The sequence below is a fragment of the Lemur catta genome, chromosome 7, assembly GCF_020740605.2.
Source record: "Lemur catta isolate mLemCat1 chromosome 7, mLemCat1.pri, whole genome shotgun sequence".
In the NCBI taxonomy this organism is placed as follows: Eukaryota; Metazoa; Chordata; class Mammalia; order Primates; family Lemuridae; genus Lemur; species Lemur catta.
In genome coordinates, this window is record NC_059134.1 from 67159249 (window position 1) to 67178751 (window position 19503).

At 32.7% G+C, this 19503-nt stretch overlaps 1 protein-coding gene across 3 annotated transcripts in view; it reads left to right on the forward strand.

Annotated features, from left to right (window-relative positions):
• The window catches only part of USP47 (ubiquitin specific peptidase 47), a 113505-nt gene that overhangs the window by 17373 nt on the left and 76629 nt on the right, over positions 1-19503 (forward strand). The window contains exons 2-3 of one of the 3 annotated variants that reach the window (XM_045557526.1): positions 11970-12029; positions 17651-17854. The exons of 1 other annotated variant lie outside the window; for it this stretch is intronic. In XM_045557526.1, the coding sequence (XP_045413482.1) occupies positions 11970-12029; positions 17651-17854 (264 nt within the window). The remainder of the gene's footprint in view (positions 1-11969; positions 12030-17650; positions 17855-19503) is intronic. One more of the 3 variants, XM_045557527.1, reaches the window with a different exon arrangement.

Here is a 19503-nt window from a genome sequence, read left to right on the forward strand (position 1 = left end):
GGGAATCAGGAAACTCAGTGGTTTCACTTTGCCTTAATTGCTTAACCTGTCTGGCTGGGTCTTTCTTTTTTCTTTTCTTTTTTTCTTCTTTCATCTGTCAAATGAGGGAGTGACACCATAAAAGGTGTAAGAGTTGTTTCTAAGTTATATTTCTATATAAACTTTTTTTTCTCATGTAGGTTTTTAAACTGTGTGAGGCCATACAATCAGAAAACAAAAGATCTTTGGAGATTTTTCTCATCTGTTGAAATTCCTCTTATCTGTACCCCCCAAAAAATAATATTTGAAAATTTAAGTATTGAAATTATAATATAAATTTTATTACATATAAGAATTATATATTTCTTAAATATATTTTAAGGATAGTAACTGATAATTCTATAATAATACCTTACTTTTGTAAGGTTTTATAATTTACAGAACATTTTCAAGAAGTTCTCTCTTTTGATAGAAAAACTCTGTGTGGAGGATATATTTACTTGTAGGATCCTGAGAGTCAGTGATAAATTCAGTGATTTGCATAGGATGACACAATTAAAAGAAAAGCAGCCACCTTAGCCTGAGGATTCTAGCCTAGATCTTTTCACTCTGCAGTCCGTTGTTCTGTTATCTCAGAGGCTGCTCTAATAGGCAATAAAGTCTTTAGATAGTGTCTGGTAACCTTAACATTTTTTTCAATTGTATAATTTCATGTTTGGAGTATTATAAGAATGTAATATTTTTACTTTAAAATGATTCCATGCTTTTGAATAAAATGCATGGTAACAGATAATATAAACAAGCTCTTTTGATTTAGTAATAATGCAGTAGAACATTTAAAACACATAAACAAGTCAGTTGTTTAACAAGCTGAGTCACTGCTTGTCAACAACAGCCTACGCAAAGAGGAAATCTTAGCTGTAATCAAAAATAAAGGTAACAGGAATAGTAAAGGACATATTATTTCGCCTCCTGAGTTAGTTAGTTTCTAAGTTTAGATACCTACAATATATTATTAGTGGGTTACCCATTGCCAATACTAGAACAACTATTAAAAGAAGTAAGGTAGAAGTGGGAAGAGTGTTAGGATAGAGGTGAGATGAAAAATAACACCATTGCAGTTTTAATGTCACAAACATGTCAGTATTATAAAGTCATCATAAGGCCTGTATTACTCAGGAGACTGTGTTCAAATGTGACCTTCGACAAGCCACTTCAGGTTTCTGAATTTCTTTTTCTTCATTTGTAAAATAAAGAACTTGATCTGATGTTCAAAGATCCATCCAGTTTTAAATATATTTCTGTCATGTGTGATGAGCCATCTATTGAATTGTTTTTTAATTATGAAATAGAATATGTTGATTGTGGTTAAATAGATTGTAAACTAGTCTTGCAAAGTTCTGAAACTTTACATTTTCCTACTAATTGAATGAGTGCTTGATGTAATTTGTTGCAACAGCTAAACATGAGTTACATAGGTTCAAAAGAGTTTTATGTATTTATTTTCTAATTGTAATACTATGGGTTCTAGGAGCTTATTTTGTGACTATTTTAGAAGAAAATGGAATGCAGTTATGTGAGGGACACCCTAAGACTAAAGCAGAGGGCAGATACGAAAATACGTATTTTTACAAAATTTTAAAAGCATACTCTATCTAAGTCAACCTAATTTTATTTTATTACTTGTTTTTTATGCTTTATAATTCAGAAACAAATGTCATACATTGACATGCAATTTATGTTATGTTGTTTATTAGTTTAAATTTAGAAAATCCGTACCATGGTACATTGAACAACACCTGTTAATACAAATTAGTTTACTACAGAATTTTTATTTAACTAGAATAATAAAGTAGACTCCACTTACAATTTTTTAATGCTTTGAACTAAGCTTTTATGACAGGTACAAAGTCTTTTTTTTAAATCTCATATATGAAGATTTGAATTCAGAAAGCGATTTAAAGCAGGGAGTAATTATTAATTATCATCAGACTTCCTTTAAATACAGTAAAAGCCCATATCACACTAAAAAATATTCAGAATTTAAAATTACTTTGCAAAATTTTCAGTTTCAAGATCAGTTTCTAGAAATTTACTTTAAAAGCTTTAAGGGCATAATTTGTGCTTCCCAAAGCATCAGCTGTAACAACACATTATGAAATTATTTTCTGAATGAATATATTTTGCTTAGGGAACTCTGTAAAGAACTTAGACTTTCTACTTCTGTGATTTATTTTTAGTAGTAAAGACTGTAAAATAGCCATTTTTATTTCTTAGCTAAGCAGAATCATATATAAGAATCTGCTTATGTTTCGTACTATATACAGTGTGGTTTTTATTCATATTCATGTTGTATCTTTATGATTTTCTGAAGTATTTATGTATTCCTGACCAGTCTCCTCACATTCTTTGACATGTGTGTTTTCTTTGAGAATATAAAACACAAGATAAATTATATATTTTTTAAAAAAACTGATAGAAATCCTAGATACATAAAATGAAATACAATTTTTTTGAGAAATTTAAGCTTACAACTAAATATTCCTAATACGACAATGATGGAAAAGCTAGGGTTAAGCCTGAGCCTTATGGGGAATTTGTGGAGGGATACTGGTGGGAATGGAGTTGAAGATAAAGTGGATACTAAGAAAGTCTTGAATTTTTATGTCAGTAAAATGTAGTTTGCATCTTCTTCTGATTGTAATGATTCATAGAGATGTTTATTAGAAAGCCTTGACTGTTTAGAAGTGCTGTGATTTGATTTTTAAATTAGACTACTCATGGGAAACGTATATTTTAATGATGCACTTTAATTTCAGTTTTCATCCACTTTAAAATGGAGACATTCAAAACATGAAATCACAAAAATAGAAACAGTAACCGATTTGATTCTCAAAAACTTAGAAACTGAAAAAAGGCTAAAAAATTATAACTTGATTCATATCAAAATTTAATGTCTTTATTCTTATCTTCCATTCACATATTTATTTCTAAATTGAATATTGGAAGTACACTGAATAAAAAGTTGACAATCAGATTTTTAAAAAAAAATTATCAAACTTGATATATTTGATTTGAGAGCATAGCTTTCTGCCAGTAAACTTGTATAGCTAACATTTTAGATTTTAAGTAAATAAAGTGAGTTTTAAATACTGAAAATTAATTTTTCCAAAGGGTCCTTAAGGACTCTTAGGCTACTTATAGCTATTCTCTAATTCTTAGTGCCCATCATCAGTATATTAATATTAGTTAGGAAATAAGATATGTTTATTTAAATTTTCAGAATACTTCTTAGATATGTATTTCCCGCTCTATATGGCAGTATTTTTAATGTTAACTTTTACATTGAATAAATCATTTATTAATAAATCATTTATTTATTTTAAATTATTCCAGAGTTGGCCAGTGAGAGCCCTTTCAACTGATTCCTACGTCCTCCTGACAGATATAAGCTTGCCATTCTTTGAGCATTTGCTTTCTGTCAGTGCAATATTCCGAGTTCTTATAATCTCTCAGCCCTAATTCTAAAATCAGCCATCTACAAAGACCTATAGATACTTTTTGTGGAGAATAGTACTTAGAAACATAGATCTAGGTGTTAATTGTGCTTATTGTTAGAGGGATGCCATTGCTTCTAGTTCCTCTTGGTGGAAGGAGCTAGAAAATATGCACACAAACACTATGTGAGTGAACTCTGTATTTATTTTATATCTGTTTCTCTCTGCAGATATGTATATGTACACCAAAATCTCATGAAAGCCCTTAACAAATAGGCAGATTTTTTATTTTTTGGTTTACGAGGAAAAAATGGAAATTTATTTTATGCTTATATTTATACATATCCATAATATATGCATAGTGTGTGTTTGTAATGCAGATACATTGGAAACCCAGTTTGCAGACAATTTGGCTACTTCCACAAATTATGGTAATGAGCTATTTAACTTTTTAAAAAATCTTTTATTTTTAAAAATTGTAAAATAGTACATATGGTAAAATTTACCATCTTAACCCTTTTTAAATGTGTACAGTTCAGTGATATTAAGTACATTCTCATTGTTGTCCTTCCATCACCTTTATCCAGCTACAGAACTCTTCAATTTGCAGAATTGAAACTCTGTACACATTAAACAACTCCCAATCTCTCCCTCCCCCAGCCCCTGACAACCACCATTCAGCTTTGTCTCTAGGAATTTGACTACTATAGGTACTCCATATATTAATAGTATTTGGTTTTTTTTTTTGGACTGGCTTTTTTCATAATGTCCTCAAGATTTCTCCATGTTGCACCATAGATCAGGATTTTATTCCTTTTTAAGGCTGAATAATTTCTCATTCTGTGTGTGTATGTATACCATATTTATACATTATCACAGAATATAATTGTTAAATATCATGTTTCACTGTTAATATAGTTTCTGAACATTCTTATTTCTGTTTAGAGAACTTCCTTTAGCCATTCTCTTTTAGATTATGTTTGCTTGTAGCTAATCTCTTAGTTTTCTTTCAGCTGAGAATACCTTGATTTCTTCATGATTCCTAAAGCATATCTTCTCTGTATATATAATTCTGCGTTGAGACCTCTTTTCTTTCTGCACTTGAAAAGTGTGCCACTTCTGTGTCTGTGGTTTCTGATGAGAAATCTGCTATCATTTGAATTGCTTTGCCTTCGTAAGTGAGATATTTTTTTATTCCTCACTACTTTAGAAATCTTTCGCTTTAGTTTTTAAGGAGTTTGATTATGGTGTGTCTTGACATGGGTTTCTTTAGGTTTATCGTATTTGGGGTTTGCTCAGCTTCTTGTTTTATGTCTTTTGCCAAATTTCAGAAGTTTCCAGCCGTTATTTCTTTGAGTACTTTTTCCAAACCTGCCCTCTTTCTCCTTTTCTTCCAGGCCTTGAATGACATGAATGTTACAACTTTTATTATAGTCTTACAGGTGCTTGCCACTGATCATTTTTTTAAAGCTATTTTTTCTTTATTGTTCAGGTTGGGTAATTTCTATAGTTTTTATCTTCAGAGTCACTGATTCTTTCTTCTACCATCTTTATTCTTCTGTTGAGCTCACCTAGTAAGTTTTAATTCTAGTTACTATATTTTATCTGCTGTTTCTTTGCTGAGACTTTCTGTTTTTACATTTGTTTCATGCATGTTAATAATTGCTTATTGAAACATTTTTGTGACGGCTGCTTGAAAATCCTTGTCACATAATTCCAACATCTGTTGGCATCTTGTTGGCATCTGTTGATTATCTTTCTCTTTCAAATTGAGATTTTCCTGTTTCTTGGTATGACAAGTGACTTTTGATCATATCCTGGACATTTTGGATATTATGTTATGAGACTGGTTCTTATTGAAATCTTCTGTTTTGACAGACCTCCTCTGACACTATGCCAGTAAGGGGAAGGTGGGCGCTCCCTTATTACTGGGAGGTGGGAATGAAAATCTGTCTTCCTCATCTGGCTTTTATTTACAACCTGGGACAGGAGGGGTGCCTTGTGCTGCGTAGGGATAAAGGTCAGACTCCCCTTAAGCTGCTGCTGAAACCTGCCTGGCTGGGAGGGGTAGGGACACTTTGTTATTCTTCTCCATGTGGCCTCCACTGATATTAATATATTATAGAAGTGGGAGGGTTGCTCCTTACCACTAGGCTATGATGAAGGTCTTGTCTGCCCTTTTGGGGAGTTCCTTGTTAAAGCCAGGTGAGTGTGGGAATCTCTTAGTTCCTTTGGTTATATACCCAGAAATGGAATTGCTGAATCTTAGGATAAAATATGTTTAATTTTTTGAGTAACCGCAAGAATGTTTTTCACAGTGGTTATTTTACGTTCCCACCAGCAATGCACAAGGGTTCCACTTTTTCCACATTCTCTCCAACACTTCTTTTCTTTTCTTTTCTTTTCTTTTCTTTTCTTTTCTTTTCTTTTCTTTTCTTTTCTTTTCTTTTCTTTTCTTTTCTTTTCTCTTCTCTTCTCTTCTCTTCTCTTCTCTTTTCTTTTCTTTTCTTTTTTCTTTTCTTCTCTTGTCTTTTCTTTTCTTTTTCTTTTTTTCTCCCCTTCCCTTCCCTTTTCCCTTTTCCCATTTCCCTTTTCCCTTTTTGCTTTCCCCTTTCCTTTCCTTTCCTTTTTTTCCCTAATGGCTGTGAAGTGGTTATCTCATTGTGGTTTTGATTTGCATTTCCCTGATGATTAGTGATGTTCAGCATCTTTTCATGTGCTTTTTGCCCATTTGTATATATTCTTTGAAGAAATGTTTATTTAAGTCCTTTGGTCCTTTGTCCATTTTTTAATCAGGGTGTTTGGATTTTTTTGTTATTGAGTTATAAGAATTCTTTATATATTCTGGATATTAATTTCTTATATGTAGTTTGCAAATATTTTCTCCCATTCTGTGGGTTGCCTTTGTGCTCTGATAGTGCCCTTTGGTGCACAAAATTTTTAATTTTGATGAAGTCTAAGTTATCTATTTTTCTTTTGTTGCCTGTGTTTTGGTATCATAGCCAAGAAATCATTGCCAAATCTAATGTCGTGAAGTTTCTCCCTTGTGTTTTCTTCCAAGAATTTTTATGTTAACTCTTACATTCAGGTCTTTGATCTATTGAGTTAATTTTTATGGCTGTTCATTTCTTTCATATCTCACTTCTTTGTCAAAGAGAAAATAGAAATTTTGTGACCAAAGAGTGAACACTGAGTAACAATTTTAATGCCAAGCCCAGAACTATATTCAGTTACAGAGGGATGGTGGTGAGAATAAGACTCAAGGCTCTGACAGGTAAAGTGGTGGGTTATTTAAAGCTGCAATTCATGAGCTATCTCTATTTCATATGATTAGATAAGCAAAGTCTCTCTGTGCCTCTGATTATCTGACAGTATACTAGCTTGTTTAGGCATGGTGTATGCACTGAGTTGGTGGTGGTTTTTCCAGGACATGATTGTGGTACCACATGATTATGGCACCACAAAAGTTTAGTAGAAATTGGGAATGCTTCACTGTTATCCGGCTAGGTGGCAAGATGAGGATTCATCACCTTCTCTCTGGGATCATTTTTCTTTTTTGTGATAATATATATTTTGGGAGTTTCTTTAATGATGATGTACTGGTGACAAAAATCTCTGTTTTTGCATTCCTCACAGATATTTTTGCTGTTTATAGCATTTGGATAACAGTTATTTTCTTTCAGAACATTGAAAGTGTCATACTGGCTTCCATTTTTGTTGTTGTTATTGAGAAATCAGCTGTCAGTCTGTTTCTTTTAAGGTAATCTCATTTTTGTCTGACTGCATTTAAATTCTTCTCTTTTTATTTACTTTGCTTGAGATTTGTTGGGCTTCTTGAATGTATGGATTGGCATTATTTCAGCAGTTCTTGAAAGTGCTTACCCATAAGCTATTTAAATACTGCCTCTGCTTCCATTCTTTCCTCTCCAGAATGTATATTAGATCTTTTTACCATATCCTTCATGTCTCTTAATGCTCTAATGATACAAAGATCTTTGTATCACTAGAAGTTTAGAAAATGTCTTTAGTTCTGTTACAGAGTTCATTAATTCTTTTTTCAAATTTTTTAAATATACTGTTAAACTTTGTGTTTTTAATTTCTATTATTTTATTCTTTTCTAGAAATTCTGTTTGATACTTCTTAAAGCCTGTTAATGCCTACTCATAATTTCAAACCTCTTTTTTTATTTCTTGAAGCATATTAAACATATTTATTTTATAATATAACTGATAGTTTCAGTATTGAAGTTTTTATGTTTGTCATCTGCTGTATTTTATTCTTAGCAGACTCTCACTCATGGTGCCATGTTTTCTTATATACATAGTGATTTTTAAAAAATTGTGAGCTCTTTATTTTTCTTACATTAAATAATTTTGAAAATAATTTTTGTGGAAATGATTTGCACTTTGGAATACATGTGGATTCTTCCAGAAAGAATTCGTGATTGTTACTGCCAACCTGGGAATACTACTGTTCTAGAACCATTTTCATTGCAATTCTTGGATTATAGTTTTTCATACCACCAGATGGTGTTAATTGGGGCTAAAAATGAGCATGAGGGCCAGCATGTGGCTGCATATTCTCAGGAGTACCCGACCTCCCCTCACCTTCAAGGTTTTAAACAGGCAATCCTCTTTCAGTCTGTAGGAAAAGACAGGTGAAAGAGTAGTAGAATAGATATTATTTTTTAAATTAAAATTTTCATTTGAGATAATTTTCAATTTACTTGTCATGAGAAATAAAACAGATATCTCATGTACCCTTTACCCCAGTTTCCCCAGTGGTACCATTTTATAGAACTATGATACTATACCACAACCAAGATATTGACCGCGATGCAGTCAAGATATAGAACATTTTCTTGACCACAGCGATCCTCATATTGCCCTTTTATAACCATACTCCCTTCCCTTTCACACTATATTCCTTCTTTAATTCCTGGCAATCACTAATCTGTTCTTCATTTCTACATTTGGTTATTTCAAGAATGTTATACAAAAGAATCATGCCATATACCATCTTTTGGGATTGGTTTTTTAAACTTGCTGTAATTCTTAACACATTCTACTGGTGTTATTTTACTAGTTCATTTAAAGTGCAGAAACCTTAACCCCCCTTATGTATCTTTGCCCTCTCTGTTTATAATTATGTTAAATATTTCCTCAACATACATTTATAACCACATCAAGCAGTGTTTTAATTTTCACTTCAACTGTCAAACGTTTAATAAAAACTCAAGAGGAGAAGGGAAATGTATTTAGTTATATTTTTGCTTACTGTGTTCTTTCTTCCTGATGTTCTAAGATTTCTTCTTTGATCATTTCTCTTTTGTTTAGAGAACTTCCTTTAGCAATTCCCTTAGGACAGTTCTGCTGCAGACAAATTCTTTTTGTTTTCTTTCACCTGAGAAAGTCTTGAATTCCACTTGATTACTAAAGCAATTCCCGGGTCATTCCTGAAGGATATTTTTGCTGATTATTGGAGTCTAGATTGATAGTTATTTTTTCTAAGCACCTGAAAAATACTGTGCTACTTCCTTCTGGCCTGGGTGGTTTCTGGTAAGAAAGTTATCCCACTTTTCTGTTCATTTTTTTCATTCTTTTTTCTCTCTTTGTTTTAATTTTAATGGTTTCTAGTGCTGCGTCTTAAGTTCCTTAATCTTTTCTTCTTCAGCAGTGCCTAATTTGTTAATCCTATTCATTGTATATTTTATCTCACATATACTTTTCATCTTTGAAATTTGAGTTGGCTCTTTTTTTAAATATCTTCCATGTTTTTCCTTAACATACTCTCTTCTACCTTCTTGAAATATGGAATATATAATAGTTATAAACTTTTTATGTGCTCATCTATTAATTCTATCGTCTATCATTTCTGCATTGGTTTTCATTGATTGATTTTTCTCTTCATATGGGTCATAGTTTCCTGCTTCTTTGCATGTCTGTTTATTTCCAATTGGATGCCAGACATTGTGAATGCCTTGATGAATGCTGGGTATTTTTTATTCCTGTAAATATTCTTGAGCTTTGTTCTTAGATGCAGTTCGTTTACTTGTAAATGGTTTCATCCCTTTGAGGTTTGCTCTTAATCCCAGAGTAGTTTTTAGATTAGGTCTAATGGTCCCACTACTGAGACAACACCCTGCTGAGTACTCTTATCTGATGCCCTGTGTATTATGAAGTGGGTTTTTTGTTTTTTTTTTAAACTGGCTGATGGGAACCTAAGTGAGCTCCAGGGATTCTTTCCTGTGGTTCTTTTCCTACTTTGCAGGGAGTCATGCCAAAGAATTTGTGGGCATGTTCTAAAGCCACTACAATGAGGTGAAGATATCCAGGAGAAAACGTTTCAGGTACACCTTACAGAAATGGAAAGACCCTGAGGGAGGTGAATACCTGATAATTTAGATTTGTTTATGGTTTAGTTCCCTCTGTACAATGTCACCTCCTTGAGGGCAAGGAGAACAGTTTTGACAGATAGTTGCAGTTCAGTAATACTTTTTGTGGAAGAGCGGGTCAGCTTTTTGGTACTGTATCAGAAATCTTTTTATGTTATTTAAAATTTTTTTTTTTCAAAATATTAAGGGGGTTCAAATATTTTTATTACATGGATATAGCTTTTGTAATGCTTGATTCAGGGCTGTAAGTTTGCCGATCACCCTAATAGTGTTCATTGTACCCGTTAAGTAGGTTTTTGCCCTTCCTCTCTTTTCCTCCCCCCTGCACCCTCCTCCCCGCTTGATTTCCAATGACTTTTACTCCCTTCTGTGCACATGTGTGCCCATGGGTTAGTTCCAATTTATTAGAGGGTACATGTGGTGTTTTTGGTTTTCCATGCTTGAGATACTTCACTTAGGATAACAGTCTCCAGTTCCACCCAAATTGCTGCAAAAGGCATTAATTCATCCTTTTTTATGGCTGGGTAGTACTCCATGGTATACATATACCACATTTTGTTAATTCTCTCATGAATTGATGGACAATTGGGTTGATTCTACATCTTTGCAGTTGTGACTTGGGCTGCAATAAACATTTCAGTGCAGGTGTCTTTTTGATAAAATGACTTCTTTTCCTTTGGGTAGATATCCAGTACTGATTCGAATGGTAGGTCTACTTTTAGTTCTTTGAGAAATTTTCATACTGTTTTCCATAGAGGTTTTACTAATTTACAATCCCACCAACAGTGTATAAGCATTCCTTTTTCTCTGCATCCACACCAGCATCTATTGTTTTTGGACTTTTTAATAAAAGCCATTCTAACAGGGGTGAGGTGATATCTCATTGTGGTTTTGATTTGCATTTCCCTGATGATTAGTGATATAAAAATGAATATAATTTCTTTGGGAAATTATCTTAAGGAAAAAATTGTACAAACAAGTAATGCTGTAGGGAATAGTTGAAAGTGTTTAAATGCCCATTACTAGCAGATTAGTTAAATAATGGTTTGTTTATATAATGAAACACTGCAGTTTTTAAACTAAATGTTTTGGCACAGTAAGATGAGTACATATTGAGGGACAAGAAACAATTCAAATAATGGTGTATAGAATTATTCTATTTGGTTAAAAATTAACAATCTCTCTATATAATGTATGCATAGAATGGAAGAGGTTCTGGTAGGATATAAATGTGCACTGTCTAGGGAATGGACACGCTTGAAGCTCAGACTCGGGGGGATGGGGAGGTATGGGCAATATATATAACCTGAACTTTTGTACCCCCATAATAAGCTGAAAAAAAAATAAAAGGTCTTATACAGTTAAACAAAAAAAATTGCTTTGGGGGTTATGTTAGAGTTGCTCTTCAGAGAACTGTGCTGCTATTATAATAGAAATATATTTCCATTATAAAAGTAAAAGCACCTTTTAAAACAGTATGTTGGCCCCTTTTTATTAACTAAAGAAGGGATAGGAAGATAAAATATGTACAGCAAAAGTGTAGAATTATGTAAAACTAAGATATTTAAGAGATTATCTTTTGATTATAGATTGCTGTTATTTCCTTTTGTATATTTCTTTATTGTTACATTGTTAATTGTTAAAAAAGCTTATCTTATTAAAGAGATTTATATTAAGAGAAAATAGTGGTAGGGGATAATGTTAAGCAGCCTTATTTTAAGAGTAACTATCATGTGAAAAATCCAAATTTATAAACTAGCAAAATCAGGGATCTCTTGGTTTCCATTAGTGCAAGGAACTGTGGACTCAAATTGTTATCTATCTGCCTTAGAACATTTGACTTATACATAGTTTTAATCTGTCACTCTTTGTTAAAATGTGTCTGTTTTCCATGTTTACCTTACTCTTTGTCACTATACCGTGGGTTTTCATTAACCTTACAAATATAATTTATGAGTAAAATTCTAGATGGTGTATTAATACTCTAATACATATTTTATTGCAAAAATGTCTTTAGGTTAATTGTTCTCATTTCACTGTCTTCTCCTTTTATTTTATAGAAATAATTTGTAATTCATTTTGTTCTTGTATACCATAGGATGTGTTTTGGAGATGCAGACAAAGTATCTTTGATGAGATGAAGAAGAAATTTTTACAGGTAGACTGCTGATGTAATTGCTTTAGTGTGATAATCAGCAGAGCAAATAACAGCATGTTAGTATTTTTGTTTAATAACAAGGCATGTGTTAAGTTTTATCCTTGTTTGGCTATTTTATTTCTACCTAATTTTAATAATAAGAAAGTCACCTTAAATCAATCTATGTCTAAGTGAATGAGGCAAAAAAAAACCCATGATATAAAAACCAGAGAAACCTTTGTTTTGACTTTTGGGTGTGGTAGTTGCCTATTTTTTCAGATATTTTAATAATATTTAACAAATATTTTCAGATATTATTTTCTGAGATGTTAATAGTATAGGGGATTAAATCATTTGATAACTTACAAAGTCAAAATCCAGAAATCTTACTTGAAGAATTAAATAAAGCAATTACCTTCCTGACAGCCTGTGTGCACTACAAACTTAAACTTTCATTCTAACCTTTGCTTAATACCTCATTTTCCTTGGGTTGCCTTAAATCTAAGTTTTTTCCTCCAAAATTCCTCCTTTAATCTCTTCTGTGTTCCCAAAGTGTGGCAAGAAGACCGCTTAGATAAAGATCACTTAAATAACAACAGAATTGGCTGGGGAGTTAGGATGGGGGAGAGAGAGGATCTTAAAATGATCTCTTTTTTTTTTTTTTTTCATGTAAGTTAAAACTTCCATCAGTAGCCCTGGAATTCTTACTTGTTAAAATAAAAATGTACAGGCTGAATGAAACTGATAAATTTTATAAATTCTAGTCAGCAAAATTACTCGTACCATTAATTCTCTTTTTTTAATCTGTGGCAATACATTAATCTTGAACTGTGAATACCCAGAAGAGTAATGCTGTAAGAGGCCTGATTTCTTAGCTCATAGAAGCTTACCAAGAAGTAGAGAAAATGGACTTAACTTGTGTGTGAAGTTTGCAATCATAATAGTCTTTATAATAACATTGAAAGGAAGAAAGTCTTGAGAGAATATGGGTTGATTATTGAATTTAGAGATAAGAAGGCCCCTTCATAATGTTTTGATTCTTTATCTTAAATTTTTTCTCTCAGAAAAATCTCAATCTTGATAATTTTAAATTTTATTTGATATTAACTTATTTTCTACATGCTAATGCCATTCTGAACATATACCATCAGTTATACACCTTAGTGGTTTTTTTTAATAAGAAACACCTAGGGAGTATTTTTTTGAAACAAAAATTACGAGGTTACCATCAGAGAACTCAGATATGAGCTTAGAACTGTTTGGAATGTCAAGAAAAGGAGACAAGAGGAGTTAAAAGGCAAACATTCCTTTGGCAGGCTCTGAGATTTCTTAGACAGAAGAACTATCTATGTCAGCCACTTGTAGATGTTCCTAGCAGTGAGTCTATCTTTGGAAGAAAACTATGTTTTCAATATTTTTATCTCAGTATGTTCTACCTTTTATAAGCAAGGCTATGATTTTATTTGTTTTTACTTTTTTAGAAAAGAGTCTTCCTTCAGACTTTGCTAGGAAATCTAGCTTTGTTTCTGCAGTGAACACAGACAGAACACTCTCTTAGCATATACAGTATTAAAAATCACTGTTGACTTTCCCCTTATTTTCACAGGTATAATTTTGCTACGAGTTGTCTGTAAAATAAATAGTTATATACCCATTTTGTGCTTGGCTAGATTTTCTGTGTAGAAAACTTTGTGCCCTTCTAATAGTTCATCTAAGCTATTAAATGTTAAATGTTTTCCTAAATGGAACATGTTTTAGGCTTTTCTAAAATTTTGCATTTGTTTTCTCTTACCTTGAATTCATCATGGACCTCTTTTGACTAAAAACTTTTGCTCCTCAGATGCTTTCCTTAATGTTGGGTGTAGTACTTAAGTGGACTCTCTCCCTTCACTACCAACACCATTGTCATCACATCATTCCCAACTAGAATTTGCATGTGCTATATGATTGAGGTGTGTTTTTGTTATCTATTGCTATATCACAGTGTACCCTAAAGTTTAGTGCCTTAAAGAACAATTAGTTTATTTGCTTACATTTCTGTGGGAGGGGATTTGGGCCATGGCTCAGCTAGCTATTCAATCCAGGTGGCATCATCTAGGATCACTACTTGGCTCCAATCAGCTGGTGGCAGGCTTTGGATGGAGTGTCCAAGAAGGCTTTTCTCATATATCTGATACCTCAGTGCCTCCACTAAGTGGCCACTTATTCTCCACGTGACTTGCCTGGGTTTCCTCACAGCATGTTGATTCCAGGCTAATTGGATTTCTCACATGGTGGCTGTTTTGTAAGAGGGAATGTTCCAAAAGGTGCCAAAGCAGAAGCTGCTGGTTTCTGAAGGCCCTGTCATATTCCCTTGTCTTGGATGGTCATGTGGCCAGTCCAGATTCATGGGAAGAGGAAAAAGTAAAGAGAAAAAAGACTGGCAAATAATTTTTAGCCATCTTTAATCTACCTCAAGATGATGTTTTTTTTTCCTTTGGACATAAAATAGGATCAATCTGGAGTAGAACCCCAAAGAAATTAAGAAGATAACTGCCCTATTTTCCCAATTCTAAGAAATACCTTTTTACATATAAATGTTTTGGAAATCTTCATGTTGAATTTATATTGTATAGTTTTTTTCCTCTTGAAAATCTGTTATAAATGGTACATCTCATTGATGATATCTTAAAATTGTAAAAAAAAAAAAAATTGTTATCAGTTCCCAAGTTGGGGAGGGAGAAAGAGGAGAGAAATTTTACCTCAGTGTAATTAGTGTAGGCAATAGTGTTTCCAAAATTTAAATGAAATCCATATATAGTAGCCACACAGATTAAATTATAGATGAAATAAAGAATGGACCAGAAAGTTGGGTATAAAGTAGAATGTACAAGTGACTAGCTTAAAACTTTAAAGAAGTACAGAGCTTTTTGTTTGTTTAAATTATCCTAGAATTAAATTCAATAGTGAAATGTGATTTGCCCAAAAAGGCTATGTATATGAATTTTAAGCAAATAGAAAGTATACAAAGTTTTATGTAGGTGTTCATCACAGATTTGTAAAAGTGTAGTAAAGTCTAGACTGAGTCAGTAAATAGAATTGATTAAATAAATTATTATTAATCCATGTAATAAAAAGTACTATTCAGCTGTTGATGAGTTAGAAAAAACTTGACAGGGAAAGATTGCATGGTATATTTTTAAGTAAGAAAGAAGTTAGAAAATAGCATTTAAATTCATATCCAATGTTTGTGATTAAGAAGTTTGTGTGCATGTGTCTGTGTGTGTGTGTGCAGGTGAAATACACAGGAGGGATATACACCAACATGTTCACAGTTATCTCTAGGTTATAAAGTTATAGATGATATCCATTTTTCCTTCATACTCTTAATATTAAGAAAAAAAGCAAGCAATTTGGTTACATGAACATGCCATTAAAAAGCTTAAATTAAAAAAATTTTAAAATTATTTATATGTACAGAAAAGAAAACTATTGTTATTAAAAAGAATAAAAGGCACACAAGAGATTAAATTTTGTGTTTATAATACATTTAGTCTGCAGATGGGATTCTTTTAGGGGATAATTTTTCCACATTTTTAGGAGGAAGGAGAGGAGTCTGGAATGCTTGTAACTTTTGCTCACATATTTAGGGAAAGAACCAGGAACTGCTAATGTCTGGCCATATGATATCACCACATTAGCATTCTCATCTATATTACTATACAGCACTTTTGATTTCTGAATCCTTAGGTAGGGTCATCTTCCTTGGAGCATCAACTCCAACCTATCTGAAGCTTTAAAATCTGACTACTACAGTATTTTATACTAGAAACACTGAATCATTGAGACCTAACCTGCCTCTGAACTATACTATTGCAACCTTAAAAGTAGATCTTTTGTAGTTGAAATTTATTTTGAGCCATTCACTTTTATCATAAACCAGAGTTTTAAAAAAAGATCCATTTTATGTTTTTTAGTTTAGGATTAAAATGAACAAAAGAATCCACTGTATATGTTAATATAACATCTTAAATTTATAGGTGAAGGCTTTTTTTTCTCTTTTTGAGATGTATAATGGTAATGTTCTTTTTTGTTATCTTTTATTTTATAGTGCTAGCCAATCTGTTTTAAATATTATACTTTTATAGCAACTTATTTCTGTTCTAAACTGATTGAAATAACTTTAATTTAAATGACCTCTTGCAAACCCAAAATTATATATCACAGAAAACAAATTATAATTGTATTACTTCACTAAACAAACAAAAAACTTTGTGGCTATCCTGTCTCAATACTAGTCAGTGATAATTATGCTTATTTAAAAATGGATAGTAGGGAAGCAACAAAAGGTTGGGGTTGATATTGTTGTAAAAAAGAAGGAAAGAAATAAATTCTTATATACCACACCAGTTTGTACACATCATATTTCTGAATAGTATATAATGGAGATAGTGAGAGATCTCCCAGTTCAATGCTGAACCTGACTTGCAGGGAAAGAAGAGATTTACGTCATTATATTTGTATATTAGAAATTCTATTCTGTGTTGAAGGAATGTAAGATTGGAAGAAGTTAAACTTCTCAGGAAGCTATTGCCATGATTTTGTTAGATTTCTGATTTCTGTATGTAGGCATAAAGAGGAAGGGGATAGTTCAAGAGATATTCAGAAGGTAGAATTGATAGGATTTGGTTATTATGTGAAGTGATAAGGAAGGGCAAGGAAAACGCTTAGCTCAGCTCTCTGGTTTCATCAGCTAGGTGGATGATGGTGCCATTCACTGAGTTGGCTGTTAGAGGAGGAGAAGGAAGGAAAGAAATTCCTTCTATTAAAATATCTGATGCAGTCTGCTACCCCCGTGGAAAGTGGAAAAGAAAAGCAGTGTCCTTTAACAGCTTGAGGGAAGGCACAGCTTCTTTAAGGAAGTCTGAACTTTTGTCTTGATAATTACTGAATTGTGCTCTAGATGAAAAAGAAGGAAGGAGAATTCGTGACTCCCCCCCCTCCCCAATTCCTTTCCAGATTGGTAAATAAAGTTTTCTTCCTTGTTTTTCCTTCCCCCTGTGCCTGGCTGATCTGTTTAAATAAGCTTGTGTGCTCCCAACACATTAATAAATGGAACTTTTTGGACATCTGGGCTTATAGGTATAAGCATAAAGGTCAGGAGGGAACCTGTGTCCTTAGTTATAGATTTTGTAATCCTTAGACAATCCTTGCTGCATTTCTGCACAGTTCCCTTGCTGTTTCTTTAGGAGACCCAGAAATGCTTTATTTGACTATGCTAGCATGGTAATGACACATTTTGAAAGATTAGATTTTATAATTTTTAACTTAAAATTACTTAGATATACTGTCTTCATGGCTTGTTGACCATTGATTTACAACATTAAAAGGTGAAAGCAATATCCACAAGAATGACTGTTGATTCTGAAACATGCCCCAATTTTCCCAAAATAAATGTATATGGTGCTTATGTTTGACATTCACATCAAACATAATAAAATGTGTGTTTCAAACATAATAAAACAGTAATACTAGCACAAAGAAAACAATATTTTGTGGGTTCTTTTACATTTAATTGTAAAAATTTCTGGCTAATTTTAGTTGTTTTGTTTTGCTTTAAAGATAAATAATATGTAAAATCGTATATTTTTTTAAAATTTCAGATAGAAAATGCTGCTGAAGAACCTAGAGTCTTATGTATAATACAAGATACTACTAATTCAAAGACAGTGAATGAACGGATCACTTTAAATTTACCAGCATCTACTCCAGTCAGAAAGCTCTTTGAAGATGTGGCCAACAAAGTAGGCTACATAAATGGAACCTTTGATTTGGTGTGGGGAAATGGAATCAATACTGCTGATATGGTAAAACCCTAGACTTGAAACATCTTCTTTTAAGCTGCTAATAATGTTGTTATAGTCATTGTTGTTGTACTAATGATTATATTAAATCCTGGAACTCTTTTTAGTATCATAAGCAAAAGTATAACAACTACAGTAAGATGGTATATGCAACTCAATAATTGGATCCCTCTTCTTCCCTTTGTCTCCATTCTGGATTCAACATACACTTGTCCTAAAGTTTGAGTAATGTTATTTCATTAGTTTTTTCATTCCTGAAAGGTGATTATCATAATATTCTGTCAACTAAAGAAAATTTTCAATATTTATTGAATAGAATGATGTTCGTCTTATATTTTTCAATGCAAAAAGATATAAAACCATATGCATTTTATGATTTGATTTTTGGAAAGGAAGAAAAAATCTATATAGAAAGAAAGGAGCAGAAGGATGTACACACCCCAATGTTAGCAGAGATTATCTCTATCTCTTATTTGTGTGTCTGCGTGTCTTTCTGGGTAACTTTTTTCTTTTTATATGTTTATTTTTCTATGTATGAACATATATGGCTTTTGACTTTAACTCTTAAGCTTAAAAACATTTTTTAATGACTGTAGTCTTCTCAGATCTCTTTGAGGGTTTATTTTCTTAATTCATTCTTCTGTTAACTGTTTCCTTAATTATTTATCCTTCTTTATTTATTGTCTTAGTTTATCTTTTTCATGGTATAGCATTTCTTTAAATATTTAGTGATTATTATCTTCTACTCATCTTTACATTTGAGAATCTCTATTATAATATCTCTGTGAATGCTGATTAAACTTACTGTATTTAATTTCTGGTTGTTGTGGGAAAGGGGTGGAACATGCTGCTGGGTATGGTGTGTTTATAATTTGTCTTGGTATCAGCTAGTTTCTGACTCTTTCAGGTTGGGGGGTGATCAGTACCTAGCTGGACAGCACTGCTCTCCCTCTCTGGCCACAGCACCCATGCTTTACCCTGGTAGGAAACAGAAACTGCTGTCTGCTTCTTAGCATAAGAAGGGAAACAGAGGAGAGGCCAAACTGATCAGAATGCCTTTTCCTTCTTGCTCACTTTAATGGTTCCCTAGTCTCTATCTCTTGACGTTAGTCTGGAGTTCCCTACCACCTTTATGTCTATGATAGTCTTATCCTATACCTGCTTTGGGCTATGGTTTCCTCTAGTTTTATTTTTCCATAGATCTGATCTTGTCTGCTTTCTATCTTGTAATTTCTCAGAATTTCTGGTTTGCTAAGGGCACTCTGTTTTCTTGCACTGTTGTAAGATTTTTCTTAAAAAACTATTTTCTGACATTTCATGGAGTTTGGGGGAGGATTATCGGTAGACATGTCCTTAGGTCACCATTTGGCCTAAACCTGTATTAATTTTTACTGTGAAAATAAATAATTGCAATTACTAAATAAATTTCTAGTACCCTTGATAGACATCTTCCCTTTGGCCTCTTTTATAAAGGAACTAATCCCATTCATGAAGGCTCTGCCTCAAGACCTGATCACCTCTTATGACCCCACCTCTTATTATTATCATGTTGAAGATTAGGTTTCAGCATATGCATTTTGAAGCGACATAAACATTCAGACCATAGTAGAAGCATTGATCACTTTTGCATGGGAGAGTGGTAAAAGAGACTA